Source organism: Odocoileus virginianus, chromosome X (genome assembly GCF_023699985.2).
Source record: "Odocoileus virginianus isolate 20LAN1187 ecotype Illinois chromosome X, Ovbor_1.2, whole genome shotgun sequence".
Taxonomy (NCBI): domain Eukaryota; kingdom Metazoa; phylum Chordata; class Mammalia; order Artiodactyla; family Cervidae; genus Odocoileus; species Odocoileus virginianus.
Window position 1 is genome coordinate 51,801,423 of NC_069708.1, and position 24,725 is coordinate 51,826,147.

At 44.0% G+C, this 24,725-nt stretch overlaps 1 protein-coding gene and 1 non-coding gene across 5 annotated transcripts in view; both read right to left on the bottom strand.

Moving 5' to 3' along the window:
* DRP2 (dystrophin related protein 2) overlaps positions 1 to 22,394 on the bottom strand; it is a 48,201-nt gene extending 25,807 nt beyond the window's left edge. Inside the window, exons 1-6 of one of the 4 annotated variants that reach the window (XM_070461952.1) lie at positions 22,010 to 22,394; positions 9,242 to 9,276; positions 8,904 to 8,977; positions 8,115 to 8,294; positions 2,272 to 2,435; positions 335 to 491 (exon numbers count right to left, since the gene is read on the bottom strand). In XM_070461952.1, coding sequence (XP_070318053.1) covers positions 335 to 491; positions 2,272 to 2,435; positions 8,115 to 8,231 — 438 coding nt within the window. In that variant the 5' untranslated portion in view covers positions 8,232 to 8,294; positions 8,904 to 8,977; positions 9,242 to 9,276; positions 22,010 to 22,394. The remainder of the gene's footprint in view (positions 1 to 334; positions 492 to 2,271; positions 2,436 to 8,114; positions 8,295 to 8,903; positions 8,978 to 9,241; positions 9,277 to 22,009) is intronic. The other 3 variants (XM_070461951.1, XM_020872937.2, XM_070461953.1) reach the window with 3 other exon arrangements.
* LOC139033227 (U6 spliceosomal RNA) lies at positions 12,588 to 12,694 on the bottom strand. The gene has a single exon (XR_011485850.1). It is a non-coding gene; the product is annotated as a U6 spliceosomal RNA (small nuclear RNA).
* Positions 22,395 to 24,725: the final 2,331 nt, after the last annotated feature.

The following is a 24,725-nucleotide window of genomic DNA, read 5'->3' on the forward strand; positions in this document are numbered from 1 at the left end:
ATCTATATTGATTTTTATACAGTTGAGATCTACCTATAAACAGCTTTGTATTTTGTGTTTTTTTCACTGAATATTATTTTATGTTCATTTCCCCTGTCCTCGTTAAAAATCAGGGAAGCATTTTAAGGGAGGCCAATATTGGATGGGATGTATAGAGGGGGGAGATTTGACTTATTCTCTGGAGCGCCATCCACAGACCAGTAGGACTGCATACAGCTTCCAGTGACTTTAAGTATCTAAGCAGAGACTGAGCATCTGTCTGTCAGGGCATTGCAGAAGACATCCCTTCCCAACCAAGAGACTACACACCATAGCCTCTGTAACTCTAACCTACCGCATGTGTCTCCTTCTCCTGTTGCACCAGGACCACATCCCCTTGTAGGGGCAGCTGAGCTGACAATTCCTCATCCTTTTGGCTGAGCCAGTCAATTATCTCTTGGAGAGGGAGCTGAAGCTTTCCACTGTGGTCTGAGAAGGCCTCTAGCCGGGCACTGCACACAATGGTAAAACCAGTGATTTTCAGTCCTCTTGTTAAGTGGCAAAACATTTTTCCCCAGCAGATATGTACGTGGAATCTTACTATATAAACAAATGAAAGAGGTGCTTCTCTGGTCGAAGTGGGAGAAGGCCCAGAACCCACCCTCTGACCCACCCACAGAGCCTCCCAAGACACCTCCTCATAGAGCACGGTACCAAAACATTTGGTGGACTTCAGCTTATTCAGCTGTGCACCCAGAATCAGGCTGTGAAGGGTAGCAAAGTAAGCAAGGGCGTTAGTGGAGACAGCTGTCTTGTTGCCCTCTTGTCCTGGAGGAACTCAAGTCATGCCAAACTCTTCACCCTCAGAGGCTTCTCAGAGGCTACCTTCTGAGCGGGAGCAATGCAGTGGGTGGAAAGGGTATGCCAGGTGACTGAGTGTGGGCACACATGTGTGTGAGGTTGCATACAAATACAAGCAGCCCAGGGGTCCCAAAGTATGAGGGCAACATAGGCTAGAAGCTTGACATACAGAAGGAGGAAAACATGTGCAGCATAATAATCTCTGTCTGCCTTCCCCTCTCCCCACAAATGAGCCATGAACTGAAGTCCAAGTGGTAGGAAGCCAGAGGCCAGTCCAGGCTGTGTGCAGTCATTGAACCCATTCCCCTTAGGTGACTGGTAACTGGTCATTCCACCTCTACCTCTTTGGCCAAGGTTTTACATAAATTTTTGCTTCCACTAATTCTCAGAGCAACCTTGAGAGGTAGCCACTGGTGTTGACCAGAGAAGTTAAGTAATTTTCCCAAGGTCACACAGTAAAGTCACTGGATTTGAACTCAGGGTTGTCTGATTTCAGAGCCTGCATTCCTTCAACGTCTATACACTCCTCATCTCCACAAGAACCCACCAGAAGCCAGGAGTTTGGTCTTTGATGATAGAGAGTAGAGAGGAAAAGTGTGTGTTTGGAGAAGGGTAGTGGCAAAGAAGTTATAAAGAAGGGTAGAGGAAAGAGGGACAACTGAGTTAGAAATTGCCTTCAGTCTCCTACTGATTTGCTCTTAGTTTAGGGAGGCATGGGTGGGGGAGAAGCAGTGGTGGGAAGAGAGGGCTAACAACCACTACAATATTGTAATTATCCTGCAATTAAAATAAATAAATATTTTTTTTTAAAGATGTGAAAAAGCAGATGAGAGCTACTAAGATAGAAGACAGTTACAAGAGGAAGGCGGGCAGTAATCAAATCCTCCATTTATACATCAGCACTTTTAAGTGCAAAAAGCATTTTCATATCTTATTTGAGTCCTCGTAACAACACTGAAAAACAGAACAAGCATTATTCCTCTACTCATTTTGTTGTTGTTGTTAAAAAAAATCCAAACAAGTGGAAGCCAACATTCAGGGATTACTGAAACCAATTTTCCAAGGTGACACAGCTGACTGAGGCTCGGGATGGGAGGGGAGTTTGGGGGCGAATGGATATATGTATATGTATGGCTGAGTCCCTTCACTATTCACCTGAAACTACCACAGCATTGTTAATCATCTATAACCCAATACAAAATGTTTTTGGTGTTAAAAAAATCAATAAAAATAAAGGAAAAAGACCGAGACTCAAATCCAAGTCTCCTGACTTCTGACCCAGGGTCCTTCCCCCAGCACCAGAGCATGAAAAGGAGGAAAAAAAGAGGATGAAGCTGACAGGAAGGCTGAGAAGAGGGTGACGAGCAAGAGGAGCCAAACACCATCCCCGCCAATGCCCCAAAGCCCCTGTTTTGAGGCTCCAGGCCTTACCGGAGATTATGAGACTTCTTTTTTATTTCATTCCAACACAGATTCATGGCTGGTGGTTCCAGGATTCTGGTGGCACCAACAGACCCGTTGAATAGCTTTGGACTTAGGCAGGGTACCCCAGCACCATCGTGAGGAGGTACGGGGGTGGTGGCAGAAGCTCTAACCTGTATAGAAACACAGACACCTCTACAATCTCTGGAGTGTGCTACACCCTTGTCCGCGCCAAGCCAAGCATGGGACAAGTGTGAACGGGGCAGAGGGGTGGGGAGGGGAGAAGGGGCTGGTTCTAGGATGTGTTTGAGTGGTTGAGAGAAATAAAGACTCTGTGGTTCTGTTCATGGCAAGGTCCTCTCTTACTGCTGTGCTGTGCTCAGTTATGCCCAACTCTTTGTGACCCCATGGAGTGTAGCCCACACACACGGGCTTAACACACATGTTAAGCACTTTGAGCTGTGGTTTTAATGGAAAGATTAGTCTCCCAACTTGCCTGGCAAGTCTTGTGTGGGAAAGATGTATGGTTTGGGGGAAAGGAGAGACTAGAGGAGGCTCAGCCACCAGCAGGGCCATTTTCCTTCCACAGAAGGGGAGAAGGTAGACAGGCAGGCATGCAGATGGGTTTCCCCAGGCTGAGATTTCCTCTCCACACTCCCCTGTCCTTCACTCCCTTCTGCTTCTGCCTGAGCATGTCTTGATCTGCGAGGGAGATAGCTAACTCCTGAAGGGCTATTTGGCACAACCCCCATTCCCCCAACCCCCATAATACCCTACAGGGTGAGCAAATGATGGGAGCCTCTTAGCTGTTGATTCTGGTTAGAGTTCTTTGGAGATCAGGACCCCAAATCCTGTCTTAGCTCTTTCTCAACCCATTGAAGATGAGCAGTGCTCTTTAGGACTCTCCTGACTGTGGTGGGAAATACAAGTGGTGAAGAGGGAGAAGGGGGCACCAAGGCCCCCTTGGAAGTAGGACATCTACTACAGATGGCTCTCTCTATCTGTCTCTCTCTCTGAATTTGTAGCATAGCCCTTCAGCTTTCTTTTCTAGAAGGTTGAGTAAACGGCTTACCTTGAATGGCATGGTTGCCAGTGTTTGGGCAATTTGAACAGTTCTAACCTAACACAAGTACTTCCAGGATCTCATCTGGGCAGTAGTGCTGGCAGAATTTGTGATAGTAAGAGTGATATAATCATAGGAGTTAGCAGTTAAGCATAACCAACCTGTACTAAGAGAGGACTTCCCAGGTGGTACTAGTGTTAAAGAATCCACCTCCCAGTGCAGGAGACAAAGGAGATGCAGGTTCGATCCCTGGGTTGGGAAGATCACCTGAAGAAGGGTATGACAACCTACTCCAATATTCTTTCCTGGAGAATCCCCATGGACAGAGGAGCCTGGCGGGCTGTAGTCCATGGGTCAAAAAGAGTTGGAGATGACTGAGTGACTCAGCACACATGAATATATAGAATAAAGAATATTCAAGATTTAAAAAAAGAAAAAATTCCCACAGCTCACAGCCATACACAGAAGGAGAAGTGGGAGAACAGCAAAGCTCCAGGGCACAGCTCTAGAGTCAGTTGCTCTGCGTTCCCATGAGTGGACCCTACCTGTGCCGCCTGGGGACCCGCTTGCAGGATTAGGCAGCCCCATGATGCTCCTCCGAATGAACCCAGACCCAGCACTTGGTGAGCTGCAGGCAGAGTCCAGACAGGCTCTGAGCAGGCTCCCTCAGGGAGGGCGAGCAGAGCTGAGCCAGGCCAGGAGGCGGGATCTGTCACCCTGTTTGTTTACTGACCCCCCAGGAATCCAGAGGGGGCGGCTATGTCAGGATTGGGGATGGTGAATCAGGGCTTTGTCCCTGGGGAATTCCGGCTCGCTCCCAACTGGGCCCGCCACACCGAGGCCAGGAGGGCCCTCCCAGGCTGGCAAGATGGTGAGAGTGGGACTGGGCATTCCATGGTGCTGAGGAGGGGTACGCAGAGGGGAGCTTCTGTTGATTTATGTTCCCTTTGCCTGGAAGACACAAAGAACTCACTCTGCCTCTAATTCCCTCTCCCCTACCCTGAGGTGGAGGAAAAGATCAGATCACTTTGGTGACAAACCTCTGGTAAGCAGTTTCACCAAGGCCTGGCAAGACAATGAGCTTGAGGATCAGCCTTGTCCTTTAGTAGGTAAGCGTCCTCAGAGACAGGGTGTATTAGAGGACAGAGCTGTGGGACAGCGGGCAGAAGACTGACCCAAGCCAGCAATGAAAATGAGTGGGGGCTCTGCCCTGCCTTTGGGAAGAGAGGACAGAGAGCTTTGTCCCCACAGACCTCCCCCTGCACTCTAAGGCCAGGGGGATACATATGATCTATGGGCATGCGCGCTGGACTTCTGCAGGGTGGGGGAGGGCAAGATGGAACGCAGGAGCTCGGTGCAGGGAGGCTCCTGTGCCCTGCCTCTGCTGTCCTGGGCTACTGGCCTGAGGGGCCCTTCTGGAGGTGGCCACTCCTTTTCCAGCAGACTTGCCTGGGGAAAGGTTAACATTCCCAAGCTGACACCCCCCACCCCGCCCCAGCACTGAGGGAAAACACTTCATTTTGACCAAAAAGGGTTCTGTTCCCATCCTCATTTATCTCCCACAGAGTCTTCTGGGCTTTCCACAGTTCCACATTGTTTCCATGCTGAGGCCCACCTACAGGAATAGTTAGAGCAGCTGCCTGAGCCTTTCTTGGGGTCCAGGGTGGGGCCACATGGGGTGAATGGCAGGGGACAGCAGGCAAAGAGCAGGGAGCAGCTCTAGCACCGGGTCACAGCTTGGTTTATGCTGGGGTAATCGGTTGGTCCCAAGCCATCCTCACAGAGTTCTCTGGGCTGGGAATGCCCTAGAGTTAGAAACAGGCTCTTGTGATCCAGCCACAACCAAATTGTCACGGTTCTGATGGAAGCACCCATGATGAACTGGGCTCCACCCATGTTAGCGTTTCAGTCCCTCCAGGCTTCTTAGTTTCCTAAGTGTGAAAAGTGTGAAAGTGTTAATCACTCAGTCATGTCCGACTCTTTTGTGACCCCATGGACGGTAGTCCACCAGGTTCCTCTGTTCATGTAACTCTCCAGGCAAGAATACTGAAGTGGGTTGTCATTTTCTTCTCCAGGGGATCTTCCTGACCCAGGGATCGAACACTGGTCTCCTGCATCGAGGGCAGATTCTTTACCATCTGAGCCACCAGGGAAGCCCTAGTTTCCTAAATGCCACCCCCCAGTTTGGCTCCCTTAATAGGCTCCCTCACCCTGTTCTCCCCTCAGAGTTCCCCCTGCGAAGCACAGTCCCCTCTAGCAGAGCCAGGCCCTCAGGCAAATGATGACTAATCCTTGATTTCTTTCCTTATCAATAGCCTTCTACTTCTGTTCTTGTGACCAAGAGAGGGCTTGATCTCACCATTCTCTGTCATAAAATTAAGCCCTCACGTCCCACTGCCTAGGTAGTAAAGCTTGCAGGGAGTGGGCAATGAGCAAGACAAGTCTTCTGGAAGGACCCACGGTTTTCAATCCCTCAACCCTCTGAAAATCCCACTTTGGGGAAGGGGTAGGTAAAGCCTTTGCCTGTGTGGATCACAATAAACTGTGTTCTGAAAGAGATGGGAATACCAGACCACCTGACCTGCCTCTTGAGAAACCTGTATGCAGGTCAGGAAGCAACAGTAAGAACTGGACATGGAACAACAGACTGGTTCCAAATAGGAAAAGTATGTCAAGGCTGTGTATTTTCACCCTGCTTATTTAACTTATATGCAGAGTACATCATGAGAAATGCTGGGCTGGAAGAAGCACAAACTGGAATTAAGATTGCCAGGAGAAATATCAATAACCTCAGATATGCAGATGAAACCACCCTTATGGCAGAAAGTGAAGAGGAACTAAGGAGCCTATGGATGAAAGTGAAAGAGGAGAGGGAAAAAGTTGGCTTAAAGCTCAACATTCAGAAAACTAAGATCACAGCATCTGGTCCCATCACTTCATGGGAAATAGATGGGGAAACAGTGGAAACAGTGCCAGACTTAATTTTTCTGGTCTCCAAAATCACTGCAGATGGTGATTGCAGTCATGAAATTAAAAGACACTTACTCCTTGGAAGGAAAGTTATGACCACCTAGATAGCATGTTAAAAAGCAGAGACATTACTTTGCCAACAGAGGTCCATCTGGTCAAGGCTATGGTTTTTCCAGTGGCCACTTATGGATGTGAGAGTTGGACTGTGAAGAAAGCTGAGTGCTGAAAAATTGATGCTTTTGAACTGTGGTGTTAGAGAAGACTCTTGAGAGTCCCTTGGACTGCAAGGAGATCCAACCGGTCCATTGTAAAGGAGATCAGTCCTGGGTGTTCATTGGGAGGACTGATGCTGAAGCTGAAACTCCAATACTTTGGCCACCTCATGCGAAGAGTTGACTCATTGGAAAAGACTGATGCTGGGAGGGATTGCGGGTAGGAGGAGAAGGGGATGAAATAGGATGAGATGGCTGGATGGCATCACCGACTCAATGGGCATGAGTTTCGGTAAACTCTGGGAGTTGGTGATGGACAGGGAGGCCTGGCGTGCTGCAGTTCATGGGGTTGCAAAGAGTCGGACATGACTGAGTGACTGAACTGAACTGAACTGAGGTTTGCAGAGGGACTCTCAGTTGACACTGGCTTTGAGACTATGTTACAAGCAGTGAATTTTCTCTGGTTAGATATGTCAAAACAGCTTGGGAGGTCTGGACCTTATGACTGTCTAGACCTTCATTGTTTCTCATTCTCTGCCCACATGCGTTTCCCAGTACCTACATTCTCCATCCCTGCCACCTTGGTATCTCTCTTCCTCCACCATATACATTCAGTGGCTGTTCACACCACCCATAGTGACCCAGCATCTCAGCCCATCTGTGAGATCCTAAGAAACATAGTACTTTCACACACTCCCATAGCCTCTGAACCCCAAAGTAATATGTGTACTAAGTTGCTTCAGTTGTGTCTGACTTTTTGCCACCCCATGGACTGTAGCCCACCAGGCTCCTCTGTTCGTGGAATTCTCTAGGCAAGAATATTGGAGTGGGTAGCCATTTCCTTCTCCAGGTGATCTTCCCCACCCAGGGATTGAACATGAGTCTCTTGCGTCTCCTGCACTGGCAGATGGGTGTTTTAATACTGAGCCACCTGGGAAGGTTAAGTATTATAGGGCAAGGCAAAATATGCTTATACATCTCCCTTGTCTAGTCAACTTTCCCTTGGACTTCCCTCATTGCCAGGAAAGTGGGTTGCCCTCTGGGATTACTGCCTCTCACACCCCCTCTGCCCACCTGGCACCACACACAGGCTGGCACATTCAGCCCCACCACTCCAGTTGTAGGGGAGGAGAGAGAGGACAGGCCAATAGGAAGCTCAGGAGATCCATAGTGGGGTTAACCCAGGAGCTGTGAGTAGGACCAGGGACTTGAGAGGAAGAGCCAATGGAGGGAGAGGAAATATTCTGCAGGTACAGCATATGAGGAAACTGCAGAGAAGTCAAGGCAAAGGAAGGTCCTGCCTTGTCCTAGGCTATACCCTGAAGGAGCACACTCTTCCAGGACCCACCCTGGAAGCTTAACATGAAACCAGCCACCTTAGCCATTGTGGGCTGTTTGGCTTGTCCAGATCAGCACACTTCCTTTGCCCCATAAAAGGCCTCATGAACGACAGGGATGGGTCAGAGGAGGCCTCGTTCTGTGCAAGGGGTTTCATGAGTATGAAGACTACCCTTGAGCCTTAAGAAGCATGGATACCCACAAGAACATACGCAGAGCCTAGGTCCACCCTCTCTTCATGGTTCTGTCTTTTGCTCTGAGCCTCTTACCTGAGGTTGGGGGCAGGTGCTTCGGAGGCTACGGCTGTGATGGAAGTTGTCAGCTGCCCGCCACTTATGACATCGTGGGAGGGTGTAAGGGCATCCCTGCATGACCATAGGTTGCATCAGAACCAAGGCTCATGGGGGTGGGTGAGGACAGGCAGTGCATCAATTGTTGAGCATAAGCACCTGGAAGAGTAACAAGGACAGATTTAGAGTCAAAACATAGAAAAGGCTTGTAAATGCAGCACTTACCCAGGGGTGCCTTGACCAGTTATGTCAATAAGTATTCAAAGCTTACTGACCTATCCAATAGTTTTTCCCAGGCCATCAAGCACCATAAAGGACTTGAGTTAATAATTGATCAAGGAAGTATCTATCGTTTCTCTGTTGTGCTTTGTGCTAGAGACAAAAAGATGATATGCTCTCTGAGATCTCATTTCATGGGGATAAGGTGTGGGAGATGGAGGGGGACAGTCATGTAAGCTGATTGTTGTTTAGTCATTAAGTTATGTCTGGCTCTTTTGTGACCCCATGGACTGCAGTGTGTCAGGATCCTCTGTCCATGGAATTCTCCAGGCAAGAATACTGGAGTGGCTTACCATTTCCTTCTCCAGGGGATCTTCCTGACCCAGGGGTTGAATCTGTATCTCCTACATTGGCCAGCAAATTGTTTACCACTGAGCCACCAGGGAAGCCTATGTAAGCTGATAATGATAATAAAATACTTATGCAGCAGATGCTATAAATGAGGTTTCACCAGAAGGTTAGGGGAGCAAAGAATATGGAATAACTCACTCTATCTGAGCATATGCAGAGATTTCAGACCGATTGCATTTGAGATGAGTCTTGAAGGATGTGGAGATATTTGCCTGTGCAGAGAAGGGGAGAAAGGGAGAAGTGTATTCCTAGCAGAGGGGGCCACCTATGCAAAGGTGGATGTCACCCAAAAAAGCACAACATGCTCAGAGAACACTAAGTTCAGTATAGCTGGAGTTTAGGAGATGAAAAGACATGGTGAGGAGTTCACATACAGAGAGAACAGACGTGGGGAAAATCAAGCCATAAAGTGTTACTGCATTAATGGTAGAAGTATTTATGGGATGGAGTGAAGGGATGGATGAAGTGAGCCCTACCTGGTCATGTCAGAAGTCTCCCTAGAGGAAATATTCTTGAGGTGAGTCATGAAAGAGAAATTGGATTGCCATTAGACAGAGAAGATAAAACAAAAAAAGAACATTCCAAACAGCAGAAAAATCAAATATATGGTGCCGATCAGAGTACAGGTAGGTGCTTTGGCGGGGAGTACCAGATGAGGCTGTGGCCAGATTGGGTCATGGCTTGAATGATAAGCAGAGGATTCTAGGCTTTATCTTGTAGACAGTACGGAGGTACTGAAGATTTTCAGCAGGGGAGTGACACAACCAGATTTGCATTTTAGTAGGAGCCCTCTGTCTACCTTGTGGAGTGAGTCTCCCAAAGGAAGAATCCATTTAGAAGCTGTCAAAACAGGCAGGCGGTTGCAGGGAGGAGGGAGCAGAGAACATGGCATTGAGATACATTGAAGAGGTAAAGCACACTGGATTCGGTGATCACTTGGATATGAAAAGTAAGAGAGGTGAAGAAGTTAAAGGCTTATAATGTGGGAGCTAGATGAATAATGTTGCCAACAACAGGAGGGGAAAACAGAAGAAGCAAATTTGGTGTGGTAGGGGAGTGAGATCAGTGTTCTTTAATAAGCTATTCTTGAGACATGTTCAGCTTTTGAAGTCAACAGGTTAAGACAAGAGTGAAAAAGTTAAATGTACCAAACCAATTGACAGTTTGGTGAATGAACACACATCTGATTAGGATGGGTGGCTAAGACAATGATTGCAGATGATAGAAGTGGTATCTTTTCATGCTGGACAAAGATGTGCAAACTTTGATACAATGGCAAGAATTGAACATCTCTCTTTTTTAAAACTTTTAATTTTTATTGGAGTATAGCCAATTAACAATATTGTGATAGTTTCAGATGGACAGTAGAGGGACTCAGTCATACATATACATGTATCCATTCTCCCCCAAACTCCCCTCCAATCCAGGCTGCCACATAACTTGGAGCAGAGTTCCCTGTGCTCCACAGTAGGTCCTTGTTGGTTATCCATTTTAAATATAGCAGTGTGTACATGTCCATCCCCAAACTCCCAAACTATCCCTTCCCACATCCTTTCCCCCGGCAACTATAAGCTGTTCTTGAAGTCTGTGAATCTGTTTTTGTTTTGTAAATAAGTTCATTTGTATTATGTCCTTTTAGATCCTACATATAAGGGATGATTCCTGATACTGCTGATTAAATAGCCACCATTTTTAGTTTCTACTTCAGTGGTTCCCAACATAAGGGCCCCTTCTTAAAATTAAAAAAAAAATCTCACTTCACCCACTCACACCCACAAAGGAGCTGTACTTTTAGTACTTACAGAGTGAGAAAAACACTTACACATTTAAAGATCTGTGGACTCCTTGAACTAAGTTACCCTTCCCTCCTCCTCATGGGTCCATGGTCCAAAAGCTGGGGACTATTACAGATCACACAAATGCAAGAACTATGGTCTGAAGGACATTTTATTGTGATCCAAGTCCCTAGAGATCGCACAGCTACATAATTCCTCATCTCTAAAGAGATTACCCCAAAGAATGACTGAAAAGATGGCTCCTCTCTGATCCAACATCCATATAAAAGAAATAATCACTAAGACTTCTCTGGTGGTCCAGTGGTTAAGAATCCGTCTGCCAGTGCAGGGGACATGGGTTTGATCCCTGATCCAGGAAGATTCTGTGTGTCATGGAGCAACTAAACCTGTGTGCCACAACTAATAAGACTGTGCTCTAGAGCCCACAAGCCACAATTACTGAGCCCCTGTGCTGCAACTACTGAAGCTTGAGTGCCCTAGAGCCCATGTTCCACAACAAGAGTAAGTTTGTGTGCTCAGCCATATCTGACTCTTTGTGGCCCCATGGACTATAGCCCACCAGGCTCCTCTGCCCATGGAATTTTCCAGGCAAGAGTACTAGAGTGAAGTGCCGTTTCCTACTCCAGAGCATCTTCTAGACTCAGGGATTGAACTCGAGGTTCTAGCATCTCTTGCACTGGCAAGTGGATTCTTTACCACTAGCAACACCTGGGAAACCCACAACAAGAGGAGCTACTGCAATGAGAAGCCCAAGCACCAAAACTAGAGACTAGCCCCCACTTGCCACAACAACTAGAGAAAGTCCACACTCAGCAATGAAGATCCAGTGCAGCCAAGAAAAAATTAATTAATTATATTTAAAAAATTAATCACACAGTTAAAAAATGAAGTATTGCTATGGACATATTGTAACTATGAAGCTACAAAAGTTTTGCTTTCAGACCTCTTTTTACATTAACATTTTTAATTTTTGCTGATTTTACAAGCAATACCTGTTCTTTATAGAAAAATGGAAAATGCAGAAAATCATAACTGAAAATAAAAATAACCTATAATACTACTATCCAGAGGTAGCCAGCCATTACTAACAGGTATGAATCCTTACAGTAGTTTTTCTGTGAAAAATATATACTTGCACTTTGGAAATAAAATTTTCATCATATTATTTATATATTAATTATAGAGTTATAATTTTATATCATGTTTTTTAAATTTGCCATTTATATCAGGATCAGTTTAAAATTTCATTAACTATTCCTCTAACATATGACTTCTAATGGTTGCAAAGGTTATAGAGTCCTGTGGTTGAGGCCATGGGCTTTGGCATCAGACAGACCTAGGGTCAAACCCACTCTATTCAACCTATTAGCAGTGTGGCCTGGGAGAAATTAACCTCTCTGAGCTTCAGGGCCCTCATCTGTAAAATGGGGATGACTGCCTTTGTAGTCTTGTTCTAGTGACTGAAAATTAATAATGTATTTAAATAACTTAGCACAGTGTCTGGCAATAGTACGCTATTCAATAAATGTTAGCTTAAATCATTGTTGTATAATATTCCATGGAATGGATAAAGCATAATTTATTTCAACAGTAAAACATGTCACACTGCAGTTTATAGCCTTGTGCATATTTGTGATTCTTTTTTTTATTTAAATTATTTATTTATTTAACTTTACAACATTGTATTGGTTTTGCCATACATTGACTTGAATCTGCCATGGGTGTACATGTGTTCCCCATCCTGAACCCCTCCCAACTCCCTCCCCATCCCATCCCTCTGGGTCATCCCAGTGCACCACCCCGAGCATCCTGTATCATGCATCAAACCTGGACTGGCGATTCATTTCACATATGATAATTTACATGTTTCAATGCCATTCTCCCATATCTTCCCACCCTCGCCCTCTCCCACAGAGTCCAAAAGACTGTTCAATACATCTGTGTCTCTCTTGCTGTCTTGCATACAGTGTTATCATTACCATCTTTCTAAATTCCATATATATGCATTAGTATACTGTATTGGTGTAAAAATATGGAATGCGCCACGAATTTGCATGTCATCCTTGCACAGGGGCCATGTTAATCTTCTCTGTATTATTCCAATTTTAGTATATGTGCTGCCAAAGCAAGCACCATATTTGTGATTCTTAAGATAATTTTCTAGAAAGGAGAGTTTCTGGATTAAAGGGCATGAACCAATTTCAGACTTGTATTAATAATGAAAGTGAAAGTCTCTCAGTCGTGTCCGACTCTTTGTGACCCATGGACTGTATAGTCCATGGAATTCTGCAGGCCAGAATACTGGAGTGGGTAGCTGTTCCCTTCTCCAGGGGATCTTTCTAACCCAGGGATTGAACCCAGGTCTCCCTCATTGCAGGCAGATTCTTTACCAACTGAGCTATCAGGGAAGCCCTGTATGAATAATACATCCTTCTAAATTGCCCTAACAAAAATTAGATCACTTTATACCACCCTCAACAATCTATGAGAGAGCCTGTTTCCCAGCACACTTGCCAACAATGAGTATTCTTTTTTTAAAAAAATATCTTTGCCAATTTTGTAAGTGAAGATGGCATCTTGAGAATTACTTTGTATTTCCTTAGTTACTTGAAATGCTTAACTTTTCCCCTACATTTTTAGTGGCCAGTTGTATTTCTTTTTTCATAAACTCTTTTTCTCTTTTGAGGTTCACCTCTCTACAGATTAAATTCTTTCCTTCATATTCTCCTCTACTGACCTGATATGAGTTTGATGCTTCACAAAATAACAAATCCAGGTATCAGGGAATTCAGATTTTCTAATCCCAATGCTGGCAAAAAAGGAATAAACTCTTTCTAGTCCTGGCATGACTATCCTCTGCTCTTTTCAGATTGTGCCATTGACTGTGACTTCAACTCTCTAGACCTTGATTTGCTAAAATGTTAATGGTTAACAGTTGCCACACATCAAAATTTTTGCTGTTTTAGGAGAACATACTTTTGTAGCCTGCTATACTGTCTGTCTTTCCTGGTCCTCAAAGGACCCAACCAGAATTATGATTCCATATGACAGATGAAGATGCTGAGACCAAAGTGAACCTGGACCTCCTGACTTCTGGTCAGAGCTCTTTGTTCTACATAAAGATTCTTCTTTCTGCCTCTTTATTTATCTCCATCCTGTCCTAATTACCACCTGTACATATTGATTCTCTTCCTACTCCTCCTTTTAACTTGCAGAAGCTGTGAGGAATTGGAGATGAATCTGAATTGGTCCCCAAATGGCCAAGTGAAGAAAATCAGACATGTAAACAAAGAAAGTATCACTTAAGGGAGAAATGACTCATACCTTCTGCAGGACACAGACATCAAGTTATGAGAGGTCACAGAGCAGGAACTGTTCCTTTCAAGTTGAAGGGATTTAGGATGTATTTATGGAAGAGATGTTTTTGAGCTAAGGTGAGAGAGGAAGATTTGGATGTATGAAGTAGTATGGAGGATGCTTTTGGGGTAGAATTCATTCATCTGTGCTCTCCCCTAGGGATCCTGCTAGATACCCAGCTGTGACTTTTTCCCACTAGGAATACTCTTTCCCTAATTCTCAAAGCCACACACAGGCCCTTCCAGGAGGATTCAGGGGGAGACACTGTTTAACTTGGGCAGAGATAAAAGCTTTAAAAACATATGGGGAATACCATGATTTCAGCATGAATGCAAGATTGTTGGCTAGTAGAGGACAAAATTCATACCCATTATTAATTTCTACTCCACACATTTTTAAACACAGAGCCAGACACAGAGCAGGTATCAGTGACTTCATTTTTTTAAATGGAAGTTTAGTTGGTTTACAATATTACATTAGTTTTAGGTGTACAACATAGTAATTTAGTATTTTTATAGATTATCCTCCATTTAAAGTTATTATCAACTAATGGCTATGTTCTTTGTGCTATACAATATATCCTTGTTGATTATTTTATGCATAGATAAGTACTATGTGAAATCTAAAAAATAAAACAAACAAGTATATATAACGAAACTAAAACAGATTCCTCAGATTCACAGATATAGAAAATGCTAGTGGTTACCAGTGGGGAAAGGGAATTAGGAAGAGACACAAATTGACTTGATGTATTGAATTGAACTCCAATTAGGTGAGTGTACAGTTCCTCAATTTTGTAGGTACAAATTCCAGAGAACATGAAGAGAAAGGCTTTGGATATACACATTTCTTGTGTTTGTGTGAAATGATGTATACAGAACATTAGCATTTGAAGCAAGGCTTGAAATGAAAAAACAAACAAACAAATAAAACAAACAAACTGCAAATGACCTAAATGTCCATTACTCAGGGGCTTGTTAAATAAATAATGGTGTATACATACAATGGAATTCTATGTAGCTATTAAAACCAGAACTAACTCTTTATGCACCAATATAGAATGATCTCTTGAGGTAAAGTTTTAAGTAAAAAGAAAATAAGAAAAAAGTGGTTAGTTTAATCTGTTTTAAAACAAAACATGTGCTTATATGTACAATAAAATACCTTTGGAAATATACAAAAGAACCTGTTAATGTCGATTGTCTTTGGAGAAGGGAACCAAGTGACTACTAAACAGATGGGAGAATTCCTTCCACTCTTTTGAAATTTTTTCCCTTATTTTCTCTCTTTCTAAAACCGAGAAATATAACTTACAAAAAGTACATAAAATATATGTGTAAAATGTATTGAATTATGACAAAGCAAATCCCCATGTAATCACTGCTTGGATCGAGAAATAGAATAATTATTTACATCCACAAAAGCCCTGTGTCACCGGGACTTCCCTTGTGGCACACTGGATAGGAGTCTGCCTGCCAATGCAGGGGACACAGGTTCAATCCCTGGTCTGGGAAGATTTCACATGCCGCAGAGCAACTAAGCCTGCATGCCGCAACTGCTGAGCTCGAGTGCTGCAACTACTGAAGTCTGCACACCTACAGCCTCTACTCTGCAACAAGAGAAGCACTGCAAAAAGAAGCCTGTGCACCACAACTAGAGAGTAGCCCCCACTCACTGCAACTAGAGAAAGTCTGTGCAAAAGCAACAAAGCCCCACACAGCCAAAAATAAATAAAATTAAAAATACCTTTTACTTTTCACTTTCATGCATTGGAGAAGGAAATGGCAACCCACTCCAGTGTTCTTGCCTGGAGAATCCCAGGGACGGAGGAGCCTGGTGGGCTGCCATCTATGGGGTCACACAGAGTCGGACACGACTGAAGTGACTTAGCAGCAGTGTCATCAATAGGAGATATAGTTTTTACTGAATATCCTTCTGTACCTTTGGAATTTTGAGGTGTGTGAATACATTAGCTATTTAACAGCTACTTTCTCCCTTCTTTCCCACTCCTCACCAAAGTACCATAGACATCATCAACTGTTTTATGGAAAGGTTGATATAGCAGCTCTTCCATAGCCAAAAATCAGTAACAGTTAAAATTTACTTTATTCTATGTTTTGTGTATATTAACTAACCAGTCTACATACAGGAAGTTATGGAATCCTCAGGACAATCTTATGAAGTAGTTACTACTGCTGTCTATATTGTGTAGATAAGAACATGGAGGCACACAGCAGTAAGTAACTTGTTCAAAGTGATATTGTGACTATGAGGTAGGAAACGGATTTATATCCAGGCCAGTGTGTCCCAGAATACAAGTTCTTTACTGCTACACTCTTCTGCCTTTGTAAATTCTAGAACTTGGGCTCTGATTCACTGTGGTCACCAACACTTAGCAAGTAGAGAAAATTCGTGGCCCTGGGCCACCAGCTGGGAGCCCAAGGGCTGACTCAGACATGCTACTACCCAGGCAAAGACACAAGCAATTAAGAACGGACAGGATGCAGTGGGTCTGGGGTATCACGCAGCTGGCAAGTCCTACAGACCATTTAAATGACCTTCCCAGGACATCTGGTCAACTCTCCCAGTCTGACCTCAGAGCTTCCCCAGTGCCTAAGAGCTAGGTAAATATTTTTTGAATGAATGAATAAACTCTTTCTACTTATAAACTGGGAAAGTTTAGGAACCTAGCCTACAGAAATATATGCAGAGGTGGATGAGGGTATCTGCTGCAGTTTTTTGGTTGCAATAGCAAGACTGCAATCAACTCAGATGTCCATCAACAAGGTACTAGTTAAGTGGACTGTGTCAGAGAGGTGGCACAGCCTGACAGTGAAGGTGTGGGCTCTGAGCCAGCACACTCGAGTTTACATCCTGTCTTCTTGACCTATCAGCACAGGTTTGGACAAGATCCCTGACTTTGTATTTCAGTCCCTGCATCTGTGAAACAAGGATAACAGAAAGACATACTTCATAGATAGCCTTGTTGTAAGGACCTAATTCACAGTTACCATCTAGCAAGCACCCAAATCTTTTCTCTTATTGCAGTCATTCATGCCATGAAGTGACAGGGGCTTCGCTGATAGCTCAGTCAGTAAAGAATCTGCCTACAGTGCAGGAGACCTGGGTTTGATCCCTGGGTCAGGAAGATCCCCTGGAGGAGGGCATGGCAACACACTCCAGTATTCTTACCTAGAAAATCCCATGCACAGAGGAACTTGGTAGGCTACAGTCCATGGGGTCAAAAGAGTCAGACACAACTTAGTGACTAAACCACCATGCCATGAAATATTATGTAGCTGTTAAAAAAGAAAGAGGTAGATCTGTACCCACTGATTTGAACAGATGCCAAAGATATGTATTTTAGGTTTTAAAATAGTTTCAGAGTGAATGTGTCTGGTATAACTCCAATTTTGTAAAAAAAAAAAAAAAACAAACAAACACGAAAAATCTCTTCTTTCTGTGTATGTACAGAAAGAAAGCCTACAAGGATACACAAATTGTTCAGTGACATTTCTTCTGGAGAGTTGTGTTAAGGGGACTCTCATGTTGATTTTATACACTTTTTCTGTGTGTATAAAGTTTTTTATAACAAGGATTTATTGTTCTTGGATGAAAATAAATAGGGAGGCTCAGGAAAGAACAAGGTAGTGAAAAGAAGACCCTTTTTTGTGAGTACAGATTCCTCTCTCCAATTCAAGGTGACACTGCACGATGGCTCTCCCTCTCACAGCACTGCCTTTCTACCTGACAGCATGGCACTAAGATACAAGACACACTTTTCATTCGTACCAAACCTTGTTATGTGTTCCTAAAATAATTCCTGCAATGTAGCCAAAAACCAAGTTTCTGCTTCAGATTCTCTCACCTAATGAATAAATCATGGGCCACAGATTGTCAAGCTGGTAGAGACCTTAGAGATTATCTAGGCCAACCCCCTCATTTACAAATGGAAACAATGAAATGTGTTTCTGAGAAGCTAGCTATCAAGCAATTTCGAGAAAGAAAATTTCTTTTGCATTGGAAAAAAAGTCAGAGATGCATCCTTATGAGGAGAATTTTATTATAAAAACTAATTAATAAACAAACTTATGGTTACCAACGGGGAAAAGGGGGAGGGATAAATTAGGAACTTGGGATTAACATATACACACTACTATATATAAAATAGATGGCCAACAAGGACTACTTATAGCACAAGGAACTATACTCAGTATCCTATAATAAGCCATAATGGAAAAGAATATGAATATATATGTATATGTGTGTATATAACTAAATCACTATGCTATACACCTGAAACTAAAACAATATAGTCATTCAACTATATTCCAATTAAAAAAAGGATAAAGAAAACCAAATGAAATAAAAGATATAGGAATTGGAAAGGAAAAAAGAAACAATTAATGCAATGTATCTGAAACTTTTACACACTGCTGGTGGGAGTATAAATTATTAACCATTTTGGAGAGCAAACTGACAATATCTCCCAAAAGTGAAGATTATCATACCCTGTGACAGGACAATTCCCTTCTAAATATATAGCCAATAGCAATAGTCACATAAGAATATCTCCACATGTATTCCCCATCCCGATCCCCCCTCCCACCTCCCTCTCTACCTACTCCCTCTGGCAATATTGTAAAGTAATTAGCCTCCAACTAATAAAAATAAATGAAAAAAAAAATAAAAACACTAGTTAACTAAAAAAAAAAAAAAAAAAAGAATATCTCCACAGAAATGATCCTAGTAGCCCTAATTGTGAGCCCAAAACTGGAAACAGCCTAAATGTCCATCAACTGCAGAATGGATAAATAAATCATGGCATATTTCTTAAATGGAATGCTATGTAACAGTGAAAAGTGAATGAACCAGAGCCACATGTCACAATGTGGATGAATTTCACTAATACAGCATTGAATAGAAAAAAAAATGGAGAAGGATACGTATCATTGAAATAAATTTTTAAAACATAAAGCCGTGGCATACAGTGCTTAAAGACACACACATATGCAGTACAAATATAAATAAATGCATGAGAGGAACTTTGATCACAGAGGATAGAGAGAGGATTTCAAGTCTATTGGTGATGTTTTTTCTTAAGCTAGGTGGTGAATATCCTGATTTTCATTATATTATTCTTTACACCTCTTTGAATGTCCCTAAATTTTCTAGCCCATTGTATAAAAAAATGCAACAAATCACATGCTGAAAGGGAAATTCAGAATTTTCAGATACAACAAAATAACTAAAGAAATCTGTAAGGTACAAATGTCTCACTAAAAATGACAGGATCATTCCTTCAACCTGATTCTTTTCCCTGTGACTCTTTTCACAGAACGGAAACTGCTGCATGTGTGCTCAGTTGCTCAGTTGTGTCCAACTCTTTGTGACCCCATGGACTGTAACCCGTCAGGCTCCTCTGTCCATGGGATTTCCCAGGCAAGAATACTGGAGTGGGTTGCCGTGCCCTTTTCCAGGGAATCTTTCTGACCCAGGGATTGAACCTGAGTCTTCTGAATTACAGATGGATGCTTTACCACTGAGCCACCAAGGAAGCCCAGGGAACCTGCTAAAGGACAGCAATTGGGCATAAAGGACTGAGAATCAGGATATATGGGTTCACTCTCTCAGATACTCAAAAAGAACAATTTCATTAAACCTCTCAAATTTTCACCCTTTAAAATGTGGTGCTGGATTAGATTATTTTACAAGTTTTTTTCCATACATCGATTTATTCCAGGATTTTTTTTTTTTTTGAGCAGCAATTCCTAACACTGTGTGTGCAAGATACAAAAATTTTTCCATGGAGAAAAGAGGTCCCTGATCAAATCCATGTGGATTTCACTGGGTTGAACAGAATTAAACAGATTTCTTTACAGTAGTACTTCGCAAAGCCTTTAATACACTTATATATATGGTGACTCTCCAAAAGGAGAATTCAGTTATGAAGCATTTTCAAAAAAAGAAAAAGATTGGACCATAGAATACATCCCACCCCCCACCACCACTCCTTATTTTAAAACAGAATCTATTAACATTCTCTGCAAACAGTGTTCTGTGGAACATCGGTGGTTTTGTAAATGTCATCCTAGAAGGATTTATCTCACTTGCTCTTTCAGTCGCTGATGTGTATGTGGAAGAATCCTTCCTAAGACAGGAATGTAGTTTCCTAATTTAACTTCAAGAGTGGGTTTCCTGTGAATGTCCCTGACCAGTGTAGAAGGCTGTCTTCATTAGTGAAAGCCTATCCTCTCTGACTGTTCATGGGGTTCTCAAGGCAAGAATGCTGAAGTGGTTTGTCATTCCATTCTTCCTTCGCAGGAGGAGCAGGGGATGACAGATGATGAGATGGTTGAATGACATCACCCACTCAATGGACATGAGCTTGAGCAAACTCTGGGAGATAGTGAAGGACAGGAAAGCGTGGCATGCTGCAGTCCATGGGATCGCAGAGAGTCACACACAACTGAGCAACTGAACAACAAATCCTCTCTAACACTGTGGCAGGTTTCACATCAGAAACTTTTGTATGTCTGTGGTTAAAAGTGTTTCCTGAATGTCCCCTCTGTACCTGGCTCTTGGACCTTTGCTAACTTCACTGCTTCGAGCCGTGCTCCCTCCTTTAGGTGACGGTGGAGCTGAAGTGTGCTCAGATACAGAGTTCAGGCTGAATGCCTGGGGGACAAGTCTCATGGGAAGAGGAGCCCTGTCCAAGTGCCCTCATTGCATGGCACTGGTTTACAGGAGGCAGAACTGCAGAGTCGAGGCAAGCCCACCCAGGAAAAGAGGGGCTCTTTTCTTCTTTCAGGGACAGGACACTTATCACTTCCACTGGCAGCACTGCCTTTTGGGGGGAGGGGTTCCTTGGATGATCCCAGGGTTTTCTGGAACCATCTCCCCATCCTAAGCCCAAAGAGGAAATCTCCTGAGGTTTGTGGTGGCCACTGGGCCTTTTAAAAGGTGATTTACCTGAGGGCTTTTAATCTAGAAACAAGGATTCCATTTGGAAAAGTCAGGCACTAAGGTGGAGAGACAGACAGAGAGGTTTTTTTTAAAAGGCTTTTTTCTTTTGAACAATCAAAAAGAAAACATAAGAGAAAAGTATGCTCTTTTCCAGGCTGTGGGAGCTACTCTTCCTCTCTCTCTACCTCGCTCCACCCCAGCCTGACCCAGCCCCGGCTACTGGCTGGGACCCAATCCCTTTGAGGCCTGGCTCTTCCTACCAAAAAAAGCAAGATAAGCCTTAACCCACATAGCCTCAGGCCCACTCACCAGGCTGGGGCACAAGGCCTGAAGCCAGGGAAAGCTAAGGAGAGCAGAAGGAACAGGGTGTTTAATTCCAGGAGAGGTGAGCCTGGTTTCAAAGCTCTCCAAGCTCCGCTCTCAAGAGTGGAGAGGTGCCTCCTGGTTATAAGAGGGTAGAAAGGAAATCAATGGGAGCAGCCAGGGGGAAAACTGCAAGAGGGGAAGCTGGACTGAGCCAGGAAGTAAATGCAGAGATTAGGATGTGCCTTCAATCTCAGCCTCCTAGGTCAGAGCCCAGTTTGCTCCAAGGAAGAACTGCTGTGTCTTGTCTGCTGGCCAGACAATCATTTGTTCAGGGGACCTGCTCTGAGGTCCCATGTTTCCTCTGTCCTCCCTTTTCAGCCAATGCTTTCTACACCCCTTCCCTTTGCTCCCACCAGGAGGTCCATCCATGGACAAAAAGCCTGTCATTGAGAACAGATATAAATAAATAAAGAAACGAGTCAATAAATAAATACCCCTCTCCTCTCAAAGCAGCAAACTGTGGACCTTCCTCTTATTCATTTTTAGACCCTACTTGCTCAAATTGGCTGGAGTTTCTATTCCTGGGCATCTTTTTTTTTCTTCTATGAATCCAAGCGGTAGCTACTTCATTGTGGGCATTTTTTAATGTAAGTTTTCCCCCAAAGGCACAAGCAGATGGCAGAAAGGCAGGTGCGTACACACACACACACACACACACACACATACACACAGAGTACCTCTGGAGCCTTCCCTCCCTCAGTCATTCCCCCTGTGGGCTGAAAAAGGGCGAGGCTCAGAAATCATTTCTCTGTGGCCTACCTTCTGATTCCGGCAGATCTGAGGATCAGGCGGCAACTGGGAGCTGGGTGGCTGGAGCTGGGCTGCTTCTGTGAATCAGCAAAGAAGTCCCTGAGACAGGAATGCCGACAGCTGCTGTATGCACACTCTCCCTCCGTCTCTTCCACCTCCCTGTCCTCCTTCCCCTGCCCCTCCTCCCCTCTCTCAGAGCCGCTCTGTGTTGCTATGCAATCATATCATTGGCAGTAATAGCATCTATCCGACCTCAGGCAAAGATACCCTTGACCGGGCAGATGCAGGAAGAGCAAGGACAGTTTTGTGAAACTACCAGAGCCTTGGCGGCTCTCAGAGATTTCAGTTTATTAGAAGCTGAAGAGGAAAGCGGAAGAGGCTGAGAGGCAGAGGGGGAGAGGCTTCCACTGGGGAGGAGGAGACAAAAGAGGCTGGGAGATCAATACAAGCTGCTGAGCCAGGAGCCTGGGCCCCAACTTCCACAGATCGAGCTCAGAGCCAAAGCCAACTTCAGAGCCAGCAGCTGGCATGATCCCTCGGTAGCCAGTCCAGGATTCAGTTTTTGTGTTAGAGGTTGAAACACTCAGCTCTAGAATCGTCACTTGTACCCAAGGTAGAGTCTTGGGCCCAGGGCAGTCTGCCAGTCACCCATTAAGTTCCATCCTCACCTCCTCTTAGATCTAAAGGTGGAGAAATCCTTGCCCATGAGGAGAGCAAAATGTACCCTGAATGATTTGAGAAAACACAGTTCCTTCATGCCTCCACTCAGCCACTACCCCAGTCACTCTCCTTCCTTCTGTCCATACTAGGCTTTACTCTTTTAGCTGTGACCTCTGTTTAAGAGAAGAGGGTATGAATACCAAACACACTGCCAGACATGGGAGAAACAACTGAAGAGATGGAGACAATCATGTCCCTTTATAGGGTGCCCAGAGCACAGTACATTAACTCAATAAAGATTTACCGAATGAGTGAATGGGGTGGATAGATGGATCAATGGCAGTCAGAAAGCCCCCACCCCAATCCTCTTACACAAACACACTCATATTTAAAGACCCCGTAGCTCCAGGCCAGGGCAAGGAATAAGAGAAGCATTCTTCTCTCCTTTCTCCATTTCTGAGAACAGGGTGTGTATGACAGGGAGAAGCAGATTGGTTTGGGGGTGGGTTGCTTAATTTCACTCATTTGCCTCTAAGAACTTTATAAGCTCTGATGGCACTGAAATTTAGAAGAGAATACACTTCCTGGCTCAAAGGACTTGGCACTAGTGTTGACAAAGTTTCTACAAAGACTGAGAATTAATACCATTATTATGACCGTTAGAGAAAATTCTCAGATAGGAAATAACTAGCACATGTGTGTGTTTTCTTTTGAGATAAAATGTCAAAAACTTAAGCTGCTGGTTTCAGTGAAAGATTATCCACAAGGCCTGATCTCCTTTTTAAAACAAACAAACAAACAAAATGGGAACCAACTTTCCCTCCAGCAAACAAGGCTTTCAGAGCTGAGTGAGTGATCCCTCCTGCCTGGCCGAAACAGCAGCAGCCAGGCCCCCATGCCAGCGCAGAAAAGGCCTTTGATTTCTGAAGGGTTTTTGGAAGCACATCCCGGCTTCTCAACCTACACACCCCTGACAGAGCATTTCTGAGCTCCCCAGCCTTGCCCTGCCTGGCCCCAGTCTTAGCCCTACCAGCATGCAGGGTTTTTCAGCACCATCCTGACCCAGGGCCCAGGAGCCCTTTACACTTGACTTGGAATGACTTGGGAATAGGGGGAGTTGGCTAAAAGAAAAACATTCTGAGATACTGTTTGGGTTGGCACAGCGCAGAACACACACCAATCACACGCAATCTAACTTCAATCTCACCCCTGGCACCAGTAGGCTGGTGGGTCAATCCATAGCTGAGCTTAGATCTAGAAGGAGGAAGGAGAATGAACCGGATGGGATACTTGTTCCCCACCTTGACTGCACTTGGAACTGCCCAAATCACCGTAAGCACTCAGAATCCTTCTTCATTTTTCTATCTCTAGAGAAAACATTCAGGCAGCAGATACGAAAAGACAGTACCAGCCTCCAGGAGAATAAACCCATAGAGTTTCTTTTGAGGGATACAACAAAATCTTTCCCCAAATCTCCTTCCCACTGACCCAATCGTCGTGGAATCATTGTTCCTTTACTTCAGGCACTCAGACCTCCTGTGAAAAATGAGGATATTACCATGAGACAAAAGACATTAAGGTATTATCAGTGACCAACAATTAAGATTTAATTATTAGATTATAATAATGGCTAACATTATTGAGAATTTACTTCAGGCTAGGCACTGTTCAAAGTGCTTTGCATACGTTATTAGCTCATTTCATCCACACAGTAGATTAAAAATAGCTTCTATTATTTGCTCCACTTTATAGACAAAGCTCTATAACATGGTGAGGTTACATGACTTGCCCAAGGTCACACAGCCATGCATTATGGAGCTAAGACTTACACTAGATCTCTCTGGGCAATGCCCACATTTTTAACCATGATGCTATACTGCCTGCATCTATGTTCTAGTGGCCTGATCAGATGTCAAGCCTAGGGGTAGGTCATTGAGACAACTGTGACTAGGACAGAAGTCCCCGGAGAGTTTTTCTAATCTTTTGTGCCTTTCTCAAGCAATTTTCTCTACTCAAAATGTCTACCTTCCCTTTAGAGGTCAGAAACACAAGGGACCTCAGACAT